Source organism: Lithobates pipiens, unplaced genomic scaffold (assembly GCF_037356315.1).
Source record: "Lithobates pipiens isolate NorthernLeopardFrog02 unplaced genomic scaffold, aLitPip1_a1.2 Scaffold_28, whole genome shotgun sequence".
Lineage (NCBI taxonomy): Eukaryota > Metazoa > Chordata > Amphibia > Anura > Ranidae > Lithobates > Lithobates pipiens.
Genome location: NW_027507789.1, coordinates 134691844 through 134706173, shown reverse-complemented (window position 1 = coordinate 134706173; position 14330 = coordinate 134691844). Strand labels below are relative to the sequence as shown.

The window sequence follows — 14330 nt, the reverse complement described above, 5'->3', positions numbered from 1 at the left end:
GATGGACTGGGACAGGTCCTCTTTATTGGGGGGGGGGGCAAATCAGTGTGTTGATGTGTACAGTAAGCGGTAACGAGATGTTACCAAAAAACTCCTTCTCACACACGATCAGTGTGTGAGGAGAACCCGGGAACATCTCGTTACCGCGCTTTGTTTACATTTAGTGACTGTGAAAGGATCACAGCCAATCACGTGGGTAAACAGCCGGCCAATGGCCGTTTACCAGCATCGGTGACAAGCAGTGTTCCCGGGAACACGCCGCCACTGGTGTGATCGCGCGCGGCCTTCATCACGGCCGATCACGTGGTAAACAGCCATACCCAATGGCTGTTCATCCCCCTCGGTGGCAAGCGGTGTCTCCGGGACACGCTGCCAATGAAGGAACAGGGATGCACACGCACGATCACGTGCATTCCTTGTTTAAATGGGAGGATGTCATATGACGCCACAAGAGCCGCACCGCCTGCCCTGTTTGGAAACTCAGCTTTTTTTCCTTTACTCAAAACCTTATATTCAGTTTGAACACTTACATGGTCCTCAACCTTTCTACTCTAGTATCAGAATGGGTGGGCTGGGGGAAAAGCATGCCTATGCATCAAAATTTGCATAAGTACTTTAGAGGACTATGAAGACAATTTGCAAATATGGTAATGGAAAGTAAAGGTTGCCCCTTTATAGTGCCCACTCTGCTGTGCATGTTACTTTCAAAGCTTTTCTGCAAGTAAACGTTTGCCTTAAAAGAACATTTCTAAGTTTATGTATTCAAATGGTTTATTTAGCTTATTTTTCCTGAAATGCCACTATAAATCTTACTGTTTGTATCACCTAGGGCCATGAAGTAGCTGCAAAAAGAGAAAATGATCATTCTGCATACAAAGAGTTATGCTGAATTATTTATTGAATACTGTGTTAAATTACAAAAACCAAAAGCAACAAAAACTTACAGATATAAATTATGCATTGGATTTACATGTGTACCCAAATGAATTTTTCCAATACAACAAATATACAGACATGCTAGCAAATATGTAAATTCGCCAACAAAAAAACATTTATAATATGCATCAAACAGAGAAAAGGGCAGTGGAAAGAATGATTTATATTTCTAAACACATAAAAATGTAGTACAACAGTATAAGAATTACGTATAGAACATTTCTATGTTGCCTATAAAAAGTCTTTGGATACAGTCTATATTATTAAAATAGTACCATCTAGTAAGTAAAGGTCAATAGAAAAATAAATATGTGTGTTAAAGCAGAACAAACCCACAGTGGATTCAAGGAAATTCTGTTAAACTGTATTTGGAGCATATCACTAAGGTCCCATACACAAAAGGGGACACAATGGGGTTCTCGCTGAATGTTCCAGATGTTGCCAAGCCCCCCTGTAGACTTGGCACACAGTACCCCTCAGGGAAGTTGTGGAAAAATAAATGCGAACAGAAGCTTGTGGTCATTTAGCTATACTGCTTCTCTGGGTGTCACCCACACCTAACCGAGGGCCAGTCATATGGTCTGGCATCAGCATTTTAAACATAAGACCTGGTTTGCTTCTACATCCAGCTTCTTGGTATTCAAGCCTGGCTTATAGAATTCCTTAGCATCTCATTCGTCATTGGGTTTGATATAACCAAAATTAGGGGCCCATGTTCTGTTGCATATATGGTTTTAGCAAGATTTCGTACCTGCAGACATATCCTGTGACTTGTGTACCTTAGCTGGGTACACGACAAGCCAAAATGTCAAGACAGTCATGCTTAAACCACTTTACAGCAGTGGCTTTCAAACTTTTTCACAAAATCCCCATCTGGCTTTCAAAAGACAGCACATCCAAACATCACCTTATGAGGTGGCCTTCAATTATTCGCAACTTCCAAGGCATATTATGAGTCAAGACACATCTATTTGAAGCACAATATTCAAAATAAAAAATAGCGAGTGGTATGAAAACCTTGATGTCTGCCTCTACTAACTTTGGAATCTGATCAATATGTAAAAGAAATCTTTCAGTGTGTGCAATTTTCTTCCTCCAACATTCAAAAAAGAAGAAGATTGCCTTATGGCGTTGGTCTCCCCCACCTACTGTGTGTGAGAAAGAAAAGCTGTCCTTGCACCACTGGTAAAGTTGGGAACCAAATGGTCTTGCCTTATTTATTGTAGAAAAATGAGCCAGATGGAACCTATTCTCAGTAAATGCAGCAAAGTAGAGCTACTAGTAAGGCCTCCCTAGTTGAAGCAACATTATAGACTATGAAACTATAGGACTGACACCATGCTCCCTCTGATACTGCAGAGAACACCGATGCAACCTTTGCCCTGGAAAAATTTATTCTAATACAAACAGCATTCATCGGTTATCACTGTAGCCAAATGATCACAGTTTGTAGCAATAACTACCCTTGTGACCAGCTCAGTTCCATAGCTAATCACTATGCATTAATGAAAGTTGCACTTCTTGCCCTTGCAGCCTGTGGCAGAAAAAAAAAAAATTGCAGCGGCAATCAGGCCTTTCAGAGGTTGTGAAGACTTTTAGCCATTTGCCGTTTTTATTATAGAACTTACACTAGTATCACCTTATTGTTTTTCATTTGCAGCCTGTACAGAGCAAGGAGGCAGGCAGTAACATTAAAAGCTTTAAGATTATTTGGTGTTGTGAAAGCAAAAGACATGTAAAGGGTGGCAGGGAAAACTGAAATATTCCACCACAATCTAGTCATAATGATTGTCAATGTAAATCATGGACATTTTACTTCCAAAGTCCTCAGAAGATCCAAATTCACACTAGAATGATCTAGTGTCTTTTTAATGAAGACACTTTCTTCTTCCGGGTAGCCAGCATTTCATAGAATGGGTCTTTGCTGATGGCAGCTCTGCAAAAAAAAAGGACACACAATGATTGAATGGATGAAGCTTGTTACAAACAGTACATCATGTGATCATTCAACATTTTAAACCGTCCGTTACCTCCATTCTAAATATTGTCTTTTTTGGCAGATATGAAATATGTCAATCTTTTAGGGCTAGTTACACTTGTTTAAAAACAAGGCTTCAGAAAGCTTTAACAAAGCGTGTCCGAGCGCCAGTCAAAGCCCCGGTCACTAAATAAAATGATGCCTACAGTCCCATTTACATCTTGTTTTTGCTTGGTGCTTCAAGCGAGCTTTGCCATTGACTTCTATGGAGGCCTTGAAGCACCACTAAAGCTCCATTGGGTATAATTTTTTAATCAAAGCTGAAGCAAAGTTTACACAGGACTGCAAGCTAACCATTTTATTTAGCGACAGGAGCTGTTCACTACCTCCTCAGCCAATAGGAACACACTGTACACGCCCCCTTCAACAGCATGACTTATTGGAAGGAGGAAGAGGAGGATGATTCTCTTGCAGGGCTCCTCCTGTCTCTGAGGTTGTTAAATCGATCTTCTGTGGGAGAAGTGCACTACTTCTGGAGGAAGGATGTTCTGAACTTCTAGCCCAAACTCTGTTACTACACCTCCCTACTCATTACCTGCCCACCAGTGCACAGGCACAGTTTTCTCCTTCTCTCCTGTAATCACCACCTGCTGGGGCCCTCAAAGTACCAGCATACCATGAGATGGGGGCAGTAGCAGCAGGGTGTTCAATCAGGCTGATTTCTAGATGAAAAGGGATGATGCATGTCTGTGTATACAATCTGTGTATGTCTACTGAATGATCCATGTGTGCCCACTGCTACTCAAGTCAATCTAACAAATAAACTTCTGTTGAACAGACACGTTGGAAAAATCAGCAGCTGTGTTGCCACCCAGGGAGGAGGAAAATGTCAGTGAGAAAATCCACTTGTTGCTATTTGGAGGCAGCTGAATGATGACTGATGACCTGCTGAGCTCGGCCTCGGATCAGGCAGCAGGATAGGTCTAGGTGTGCACCTGTGCAGTGATGATATGGCACACAAAGCATGGCTTTTATACACATGTCCCACTGCCCGATCTGATGCCAACCACAGCAGTTCATTATTCAGCTGGTCCCACGACTGCAAATGCACAGTTTAAAGCCTGCAACAAAGTACAGTATTTTATTTTTTTTTTTACAGCCCTTTCCCGCCAGCTACCTACCACACCAAGCACTAAGGTGAAAAGAAAGGTGTGTGTGTGTGGGGACACTGATGGAAGGTGCCATGAGGGGGGGGGGGGGGGGGGGGGCGCTCTGCCGTTATGTGGAAAGCTGCCATAAAGTGGGACTCTGCGGAATGTGATGTATACAGAGAATGCTGGGACTTTGATGTAAGGGAGGACACTGTTCCTGGAGTGGTGCACTCTATATGTTGTTTTGTTTGTTACTTACTCCTGACCCACATACTTTGTACATTAACCTGACCAAGTTGTTCATTGTCTCAACAGTTGCTGGTTTTAGTTCTTCTGTAAGGTAGCCTCAGTAATAGCCAGTTCACACCACATGCAGTCCAGTGCGTTTTTTTCTGCATCAAAAACACATGGAAAGTAGGCTATATGGTTTCCAATGGAATAGTTCACACCAGTGCAGTCAGTTCCAGGACTTTCCAATTCCAGAAAAAAAAAAAAAAAAAAAAAAGTAGAACATGTTGCATTTTTCCTGCACTGGGCTGTACTGAAACCCAGTAAAATGCATCAAAAACACACCGGAATGCACTGGAACGCATCAAAAACTGACCCCAGTAAAGTGGGGAAAGAAACAGGAAAAGAGAAGGGAAAAAAAACGCATCTGGAAACGCATCAAAAAACATGTTAAAAATGTGCATGCATAAAACGCATCCAGAAAGAACATGGAGTCATTTTGTGGTGTGAACCAGCCCCAAGACAAAAATATGCTTTTTTTCTGTGCATAAGAAACATATATAAAATGGGAACATTTATTTTAAAAACAAACGATTCCTTGACTGAGATTTATTTGTCTGAGATTATCAGTTGCGACACAGCAATTAGAATTTTATGGGTACAAGGTCTGTGGTATGTTTGCATTGTATACAGAAGATGCAGATTCTATTCAATCCTCCATTAAGACTCTCCCACTGCCCATTGTTTGCCATGGTGCACTATGCGTGCCACAGGTCATCTCCCTGGTAGGGGTCCCAGAGCATTATTTTGCTCAGGGCACATGATGCCGTTAAGATGGCACCGTCCATGAGAGGCTCCTGGTGCCTTTATTGGGTCTCCAGCTTGAAGGCCACTGCCACTCTGCAGGTCTCTCCACATGGGTATGCCCACATTAGTGATGCATCAAAAAGATGGGTGCCACATGGTGGCCATTGTAAGCCTGGGGGCCCCATGAGTTGTCTGTCCACCTCTGGGTGGGTGCAACACGAGGAATTCAATGCTGTGGCGCTCACATGATAAAATTACATTTGGCAAAGTATGCAATGACGAAAAGCATCCTCCATACTGCCACTAAGTGTAAAGTGGATAGTGAACCCCATCTCATTTGCCCTTTTTCTCCCCCCTGGCCAAAGATGCAAGGGTACATATGCCTCAGACAGACAAAGCCAGTAGAGGCTTCCAACATCAGATTCTTGTACAACACCTTTGAGATAAGATAATGACTTATTAGTGGGGAATTAGAAGCATGTGGGGGACTCATCATTTCTAACCATGGCTACTTGCATCTTAGGTTGCAAAAGACACAGGGACAGCTAGTGCGCTCCACAAGGGAAGATGGATGGAAATTTAAATAGCAGCAAAAGTATTTTGTAAGTACTTTTACAAATATATGATACATTTTACAGACATGTTTTGATTATAAAAGACAAGTATTGTTAAAAGGTACTGTAGTTTTAAAGCCTGAAGCGTTTTACCTCAATGCATTTAGTGCGCAGCTCCTCTTCCCCCCCCCCCCCCCCCCCCATACTCACCTGAGCCCGATCCAGCAATGTGCACAAAAGCAGAAGCCCTCTTGGTTCTCTGCCTTCTCACTGGCTGAGACACAGCAATGGGAACCATTGGCTCCCACTGCTGTCAATCATAGCCAGTGAGGGGGAGAACAGGGAGCAGGGCTGAACTGCATGTCTCAGACACAGAGGCGGCTCAGGAGCGAATGCGCATGAGTGTCCCCAGGGCAAGTAGCTTGGGGCCTGGAGCACCGGTGGGGAGAAGAGGAGGATCTGGGATGCTCTGTGCAAAACTATTACACAGAGCAAGTAAGTATAAAAAGGTTTGTAAAAACCTTCAATAAAAATATTGAAAATGAAAAACAAAAAAACAAAAAGGAGTAGAAAAATATAGGCAAATTAAATTGTGTATACTGTGCATTATTCAAAGTGCTCTTTATACCAACAAAAGAATAGGTTTGCAGTTTAAAAAAAAAATCTGAACCTTTACAATCACTTTAAATTATATATATTTAGTATTGTTCAAACCTCTGTACATTATTGTTGTATACATTATCTGAACTGAGTTCAAAGAGCAAAGACTTCAAATTTCACATGGAAAATGTCTGTTTACAAATTTATTTATTTTTTATACGAAGTTTTTTTTTTTAAATATTGCACAATATTTACAATGAATTTGTTGTACCGGTCCTCAACACCTCTCAATAGGGAAACTTCTGAAATGTAAATAACTTAGAGTAACTAGTTTGCTTTCTAAATATAGCCAGTTATGATTTGGGCAGTCCTGTCTACTAATGTTGGCTACTTAAATCTATATTAACACACCTCCGTTTTCTCTTTATCCAGTCCAACCCCATGTTATAATGTGTAAGGGTTTTCCCTTTAAAATGACCTGGAGTACTTTTGTCTCCTATTTGACTTGTACTTCCTGCCTACTCACTCCAGTGTTCTATGTTGGTATAGGTGGTTAACAGTCACCCTTCACTTACAGAGGGAACAGAGGGGGTGTGTCTGACCAGGCCTTGCTAGATTACATAATTCCCTGGGAATAGCCGTCACACTCTGGTGACTACTGGATTACACAGTCATGTTTAGACACACTGCTGCTATTAGGAGGGATTAGAACAATTGAAAATCAAGGTTGTTAGCATAATAATGGGGTTTATTTACTAAAGGTAAATCCACTTTGCACTACAAGTGCAATTGGAAGTGCAGTCGCTGTAGATCTGCGGGGGACATACAAGAAAAAATAACCAAACAGCATTTTAGCTTGTACATGATTGAATGATAAAAATCAACAGAGCTTCCCCTCATTTCAGATCTTCCCCTCAGATCTACAGCAACTGCACAATGGATGTGCCTTTAGTAAACCAACCCCAATGTCTCTCTGACTAGATATCTATTTTTATTACTTAAACTGGCCTTTAAAGAGGAAGTAAACCCTAATGGGTTTACTTCCTCTTTTTTCCCTGCAAAGGTAAAGCATAATGGACTACTATGCATCGCATAGTAGCTCATTATGTGTCACTTACCTGACACAGGAGCCAGCGAAGTCGCCGCTGTCCCCTGTAGTCCGCCGCATCCATCTTGCTGGTGGCGTCTCGCAGCTCCGACCAATGACAGCGGCGAAGCCGCGATGACGTCACTCCCGCGCATGCGCACGGGAGTCGCGTCTCGCAGCTCCGCCGCTGCCATTCGGCGAAGCCGCGATGACGTCACTCCCGCGCATGCGCACGGGAGTCGACAAATTAGGCAAATCCATTCTTGGATTTGCCGCATTTAGTGCGCCTGCGCGCCGCTGTCTACGGCGCATGCGCCGTAGACAGCGGTGCCCATTTTCGGGCAAATATCTCCTAAACCATATAGGTTTAGGAGATATTGCTTGGACCTACAGGTAAACCTTAATCTAGGCTTACCTGTAGGTCAAAGTGGTTTGAAGGGGTTTACTTCCTCTTTAAATGCCAGTAAAAGCCAGATCACAGAGATCCATAAAAAGGTATCTTACTAAAATGTAATTTAAGACCAACCGTGATAAAACTACCAAGGCTATTAGTTTGGATATGGATTCAAAACCATTGTAAAAAGGTGGCCAGAGGGGATTCCATTTATAAAAAAAAACAAAAAAAACAAACAAACACACACACACACACACACACACACACACACACACACCCCACACACTAACCCAATTCCTCCATCCACTGTATTTTGACAGTAGGGAGACTTCCCCCACCATCAGCATACACTGATCAGCACTGTAGGCTATAGATTCCAGCTCTAAATCAAGTAAATTTTTTCAAACAGGCTGAACAGAAGTTGGAGTAGATCAACTTCTGTTCAACCACAGTGCCCATACAGTACTTGGATTTAAAAAATAAATTATAAATTGGCTAATGCCAAATAAATACTACTTGTATTATTTATTTAGCAAATAAAAAAAAAAAAAAAAAAAAAAAAAAAGGGGGGGGGGGGGGGGGGAACAACTCCTCTGTTCCTAACCATGTGGATAGCACTGCTTCCTGAGCTGTTCTATACTTAAGCGGCCCATACCCTAGTAGAATTTGATTTGAATTCTAGAGTTTGCTGATCATTAGTGGGTCTAATCCACGTTCAGTCTTGACCACAGTGATGAGAAAAATTCAAAAGGAGCAAGATAGAAAATTGTGCTCAAATTTCTAAGGCTTCATGCACACGAGACGCAGATGCAAACGCTGCTGGACACATGTTGAAACCCGCGTTTAGAAACGCGCGTTTTGCCGCGATTTTTACCGCAATTTAACGGCGTTTTACCACGTTTGCGTCTAGAAGCGTTTAGTTAAGCTAACATCATAGACCCTCCCCAGCTCAAAAAAAACAGTATTATTAACTATTTCAGCAATTTTGTGAGACCAGAGTGAGTAGCAGCAGCTGTGAGAGCTGCAGTGTACTTGTATTTAGCGTGTCACTTGCCACGGCACCTGCCACAAGTTGTGGATTGTCCACTTGCCACGTCACTTGCCACGTCATCTGCCACAAGTTGTGGATTGTCCAACTGCCACGTCACCTGCCACAAGTTGTGGATTGTCCACTTGCCACGTGACTTGCCACATCACCTGCCACGTCACTTGCCACAAGATGTGGATTGTCCACTTTCCACGTCATCTGCCATGCCACCTGCCACAAGCTGTGGATTGTCCACTTGCCACGTCACCAGCCACATCACCTGCCACAAGTTGTGGATTGTCCACTTGCCACGTCACTTGCCACATCACCTGCCACAAGTTGTGGATTGTCTACTTGCCACGTCACTTGCCACATCACCTGCCACGTCACCTGCCACAAGTTGGGGATTGTCCACATCACCTGCCACGTCACTTGCCACAAGTTGTGGATTGTCCACTTGCCACGTCACTTGCCACATCACCTGCCACGTCACTTGCCACAAGTTGTGGATTGTCCACTTGCCACGTCACTTGCCACATCACCTGCCACGTCACTTGCCACAAGTTGTGGATTTCCACTTGCCACGTGACTTGCCACGTCACCTGTCACAAGTTGTGGATTGTCCACTTGCCACATCACTTTCCACCTGCCATGTCACTTGCCACAAGCTGTGGATTGTCCACTTGCCACGTCACTTGCCACATCACCTGCCACGTCACTTGCCACGAGATGTGGATTGTCCACTTTCCACGTCATCTGCCATGCCACCTGCCACAAGTTGTGGATTGTCCACTTGCCACATCACTTGCCACGTCACCTGCCACAAGTTGTTGATTTTCCACTTGCCGCGTCACCTGCCAGGTCACTTGCCGCGTCACCTGCCAGGTCACTTGCCGCGTCACCTGCCAGGTCACTTGCCGCGTCACCTGCCAGGTCACTTGCCGCGTCACCTGCCAGGTCACTTGCCGCGTCACCTGCCAGGTCACTTGCCGCGTCACCTGCCAGGTCACTTGCCGCGTCACCTGCCAGGTCACTTGCCGCGTCACCTGCCACAAGTTGTGGATTGTCCACTTTCCACGTCACTTGCCACTTCACCTGCCACGTCACTTGCCACAAGTTGTGGATTGTCCACTTGCCACATCACTTGCCACCTGCCATGTCACTTGCCACAAGTTGCGGATTGTCCACTTGCCACGTCACTTGCCACCTGCCATGTCACTTGCCACAAGTTGTGGATTGTCCACTTGCAATTGCTTAAAATATTTTTCTAATGGTTTTTCCATCATTTGCAATCATTTTTGAGATTTTTAATGTAAAAAAAAAGGTCACCTTTAAAAACGCATATAAACGCAAACGCGGCTAAACGCGGTAGCGGCGTTTTGCGTCTGAAACGTGGAAATTTTTGCTTCTGAACGCATTTTTTTGCTTCTGGAAAAACGAGATTAAACGCAACTGCATAAAAATGGAAAAAAACGAGACTGTGTGCATGGACACATAGGATAACATTGAATGAGTTCAGGGGCAGTTGAAAAAAACTGTCCAACTGCATCTGAACGCGCGTTTAACTGCGTCTCGTGTGCATGAGGCCTAAGAGTGAATGTGGTTTTCGTTCAGGAAAGTCAACTCTTTCCAAAATCCAATGTTAAAAAGGCAAACAAAATGTTGAAGTGCTAACAAAACACATTGTCTTGCAAGAATCTGAGAATTTCTGTAGAATAAATCTACTTGTGTATTTCCAGGTTTATACTGTATATGTGCTCAGACACATAAGTAGAAGCCACTTACTTTATGCTTTTTATCCACTCATCCTTTTCTTCTGCTGAAGGCGCAGAGATGCGATACACTGTATGATTACCCTCTACCACTCTTCCATCAGCCTCTGTCTTACAGGCTTTGATCACCTGGTCTTTGTTGTCTGGTATAAAGAGCTCAAAAGAGTTCTACAAAAGAATGAAAACAGCAAAGTAAGGCATTCTGTGAGGGATAAATAGTCACAGAGGAAAGGATAAGGATTAGGATAATTGTTGGACTGTTTTTTTTTGTGTTGTTTGTAAGGAAGGAGTCTGTTAAATACCAATCCAGTCACAAAGAAACAAATCCTTAGGATGCACCAAGTACTTTTACAAAGTTGACCCATTGGCCAACTTTGTACAATGACATGCATTTTCAACACAGCTGTGTTGTAACCACACCAAGTGTGAATGATTGTACTGACACTCCTTTGTTTTCACTCTTAAATCTTGCTCAACTTAACTGGGACTGCAGGAATACATCGCCTGAAATCCTAATTTTAGTTAAAATAAAAAACATAAATCTACAGTTAGATATATTTGTGTGCCTTGTGCTGATCCTTCTTTTAGGATGAGGTGGGGGTTAAAACAGCTAAAGTGCTATGGGGAGCGTTCAAGAGGGCTGAACTATGCCCACCCTTTTCTGCCCAAACCACCATTCATAGAAGCCATACTACAGTTTCTATAAATGACACAGGCTCTATGAATGAGGCAGGTCGATGATTGATAGCTCCACTCCCTCCCTCCATTCAGCAGTCCTGTGTCATTCAGCCTAGTGGTAGTGTGGCTTTTATGAATATCAATCTGACAGGAAAGGGCAGGTATAGTCAAGCTCTTTTTGTGGGAGCTTCCGATAGCCCTTTAGTTGTATTAACCCCTACGAAACAGAAAGACTGCTCCTAAAAGAAAAATAATCAGCACAAGTGATACATCATACCAACTGTAAGTTATGTCCCTTGTTCTGATTCTTAGGTTTTTGATTTTAGCTAAACTTAGGCTTTATATGTACCATGCTAGACTCTCTTTAGTATTGAAGTGAAATTGGTAGAAAAGAGTAAACTGGCAACTAGCAGAGCCCAGCAACATATGAATGAAAAGTTTTGGACTAAATGAAGAAGTGTAAAAATACTAAGCCATTAAATGGAAAAGACTGCAAATGGCTTAAGTCACTTGCCACTCCCACAGTTACTGAAGTGTGCTGTGAATTCCAGCACAATGATCAATCAAGCCTATTTTACTAGGACAGTAAATCACTACTGATACAGAACACAACAACTTTTCCAATATCACTTTACTGAGTGCAAATTATAGAACCTACGCACACTATACTGGGTTTGATCATGCAAAGAAATCAGGCTAGGGGCTAGGTGTCTCATATGCCCAAGCTAACTTTTATTCATTGTCCATTAAAGGTTATTTTTTTTAATTTTTTCAAATCTAAATTTATTGTTTTTAGAGAGAAATTCAGGAAAGGTAAGTACAATGACAGCCATTACAGAAAATGTACATAGACACATACTTTTGATAGAAGCCGGCGATCTGTCCGGCGTTTATAGCATAGGACATCGATATCAATAAGATTTGTGATAACATATTCCGTATCAGTAGCCAACATTTGACATCAATATCCGAGGTTATTGAGTAAAAAGTATCACCTCATCTCCATAATCAGAGATCTAGTTGCGCTGTCTAATCCCTGAATGCAATTAAGTCGGAAAAGACAGAAGACAGTAGAGAGCAAAAAAGGGGAGGGTAGCGGAGAGGGAAAAGGAAAGATGGGGGGGGGGGGTGTTGACCCAAGAGTGATGGGCATGTTGCCAGTATTAGTGACCATTGGGCCTGTGGCGATCTACTAGTCAAGAGTTAAACAGGGACACTCCTTCAGATAGGACAAATATATTCCAGAGCCTCCATGCCTTAGAGTGCGTCACTTGTTTTGTGCTGCGAGGACAAGATCCTCTAATTTTTTAATCTCTTCTACTCTGCGCAGCCATAACCACATCCACATAAGGGGAATGCAGGATTTAGCGGCAGTAAATTATGTACCATTGATTTTTTTTGTAGCTCTGTGCTGGAATTGCGGTGGCATGGAGCAGGAGAAAAGCTGGATCTTTACGAATCGTATGGTCTGTAAATTTCTGGGTGATCACCCAGACTGTCGTCCAGAAATGTTGCTGCAGAGGGCAAGACCAAAAAATATAGAGAAGTGTCCCCCTGTCCGTCTGGCATCGCCAGCATGTGTCTGTGGTGGCTGCAATACCACCTGGTCAAAATTTTAGTTAAGTTCTTTTATTTTTGTACAAGTAGACTTTTTAGAGAGAATCTAATAATAGTTTGTTTTTGGGCATCAGTAAATGAGCACTGCAAGTCAGTCTCCCATTTCTGTATGAAGGACGGGTCATGTTGTTCTGAAGGGGAATTGAGCATAGCATAAGTTTTAGATAGCACTTGAGTTAAGACCCCCTCATCCCTCAAAGGTCTTCAGGGTGCGATTAAATTGTGTCGGATTGGCAATCGAGTGTAGGAAGTGGTGTAGTCGTTTCGCTTTGCAGCACAGTAGTCGAAAGTGACCAGTGTCACTAGTCAGGGATTGAACAGAAGGCCACTCATTGTCTTCTAAAGAAGTGTGAGTCACGATCATCTTTACCAGTCGATCTAAGTGTCTCATACTCTGATCATTCCAGTCCAGGGGGAATGCAGGGTTACCCAGTATTGGGTAAAAGGGAGAGTCTCTAGTGGAGAGGGAGGTCGTAAGTATGATTGACGTGTCCGTGCGGAGAGTCGTGCCTATTACAGGGTGGGATGTCAGAGCTGAAGGCAACTGATCAAAGCACCAAGCAGCTCCCTTCAGCGGCACCACTGTCTGGGCTTGTTACACTTGGATCCAGAGTTTGGTCTTACCGTGTCAATTCCAGTCTATAATTCTACCAAGGTGTACTGCCAGATAATAATTCCTTAGATCTGGGAGGGCCAATCCGCCATAGTGCTTAGGCAGCGTTAGGTAGTGTCTACGCAACCTAGGTTTTGCGTTTGCCCATATAAAATTTAAGAGGGAATGTACTTGCTTGAAATAATGGGGATCGATTTGATGGGCAGTGCTTGAAATAAGAACAAAAATGTCGGAAGTATGGACATTTTAAAAAGGAGGCTACACCTGCCAAACCAGGAGTGAACTTCTCTATTCCACACCTCTAGTAGCAAATAGTCTTGGCTAATAGGAGTGGAACGTTAAGGTCAAAAAGTGCGTGTCAAGTCTCTTGGGATTAGGGTTCCTAGATATTTGAGAGAGAGCTGTCCGACCATGTCAACTTGAACTGGAACTTAAGTGAGCTCAGTCTATTTGGTGTTATATTGATCCCCATAGCTGCCAATCTGGCAGTTAAATTTTAGGTTGGAAAGATTCCCCTATCAATCAAACTCTCTGAGGAGATTTGGCAAAGACACTACTGGATTGGTTAGAAAAAACAGAAGGTCACCTGTATAATCTGAAATCTTGTATTGGGCATTACCTATAGTCACTCCCCATATATATCCAAGTGTGAGCATATGGTAAACAAGAAGGGTTCCAGGGCTAGGGCAAAAAGGAGGGGGCAAGAGTGGGCATCCCTGTCTGGTACCGTTTGTTATAGGGAATGAATCCGAAAGGATTCCATTTCGCTTTATGCTGAGCCATTGGCGTGGAGTAAATGCTGGAAATCCATTGTAGCATTCTGTGTTCCAGGCAAATCTGTTTAAGGACAGAGGACATAAATAACCAGATGACGCGATCAAACGCCTT

At 43.0% G+C, this 14330-nt stretch overlaps 1 protein-coding gene across 1 annotated transcript in view; it reads right to left on the bottom strand.

Annotated features, from left to right (window-relative positions):
- Positions 1-880: 880 nt before the first annotated feature.
- Positions 881-14330, bottom strand: part of LOC143935606 (cytohesin-1) — a 75734-nt gene continuing 62284 nt past the window's right edge. The window contains exons 12-13 of the mRNA XM_077459594.1: positions 10548-10702; positions 881-2872 (exon numbers count right to left, since the gene is read on the bottom strand). Coding sequence (XP_077315720.1) covers positions 2794-2872; positions 10548-10702 — 234 coding nt within the window. The 3' untranslated portion in view covers positions 881-2793. The remainder of the gene's footprint in view (positions 2873-10547; positions 10703-14330) is intronic.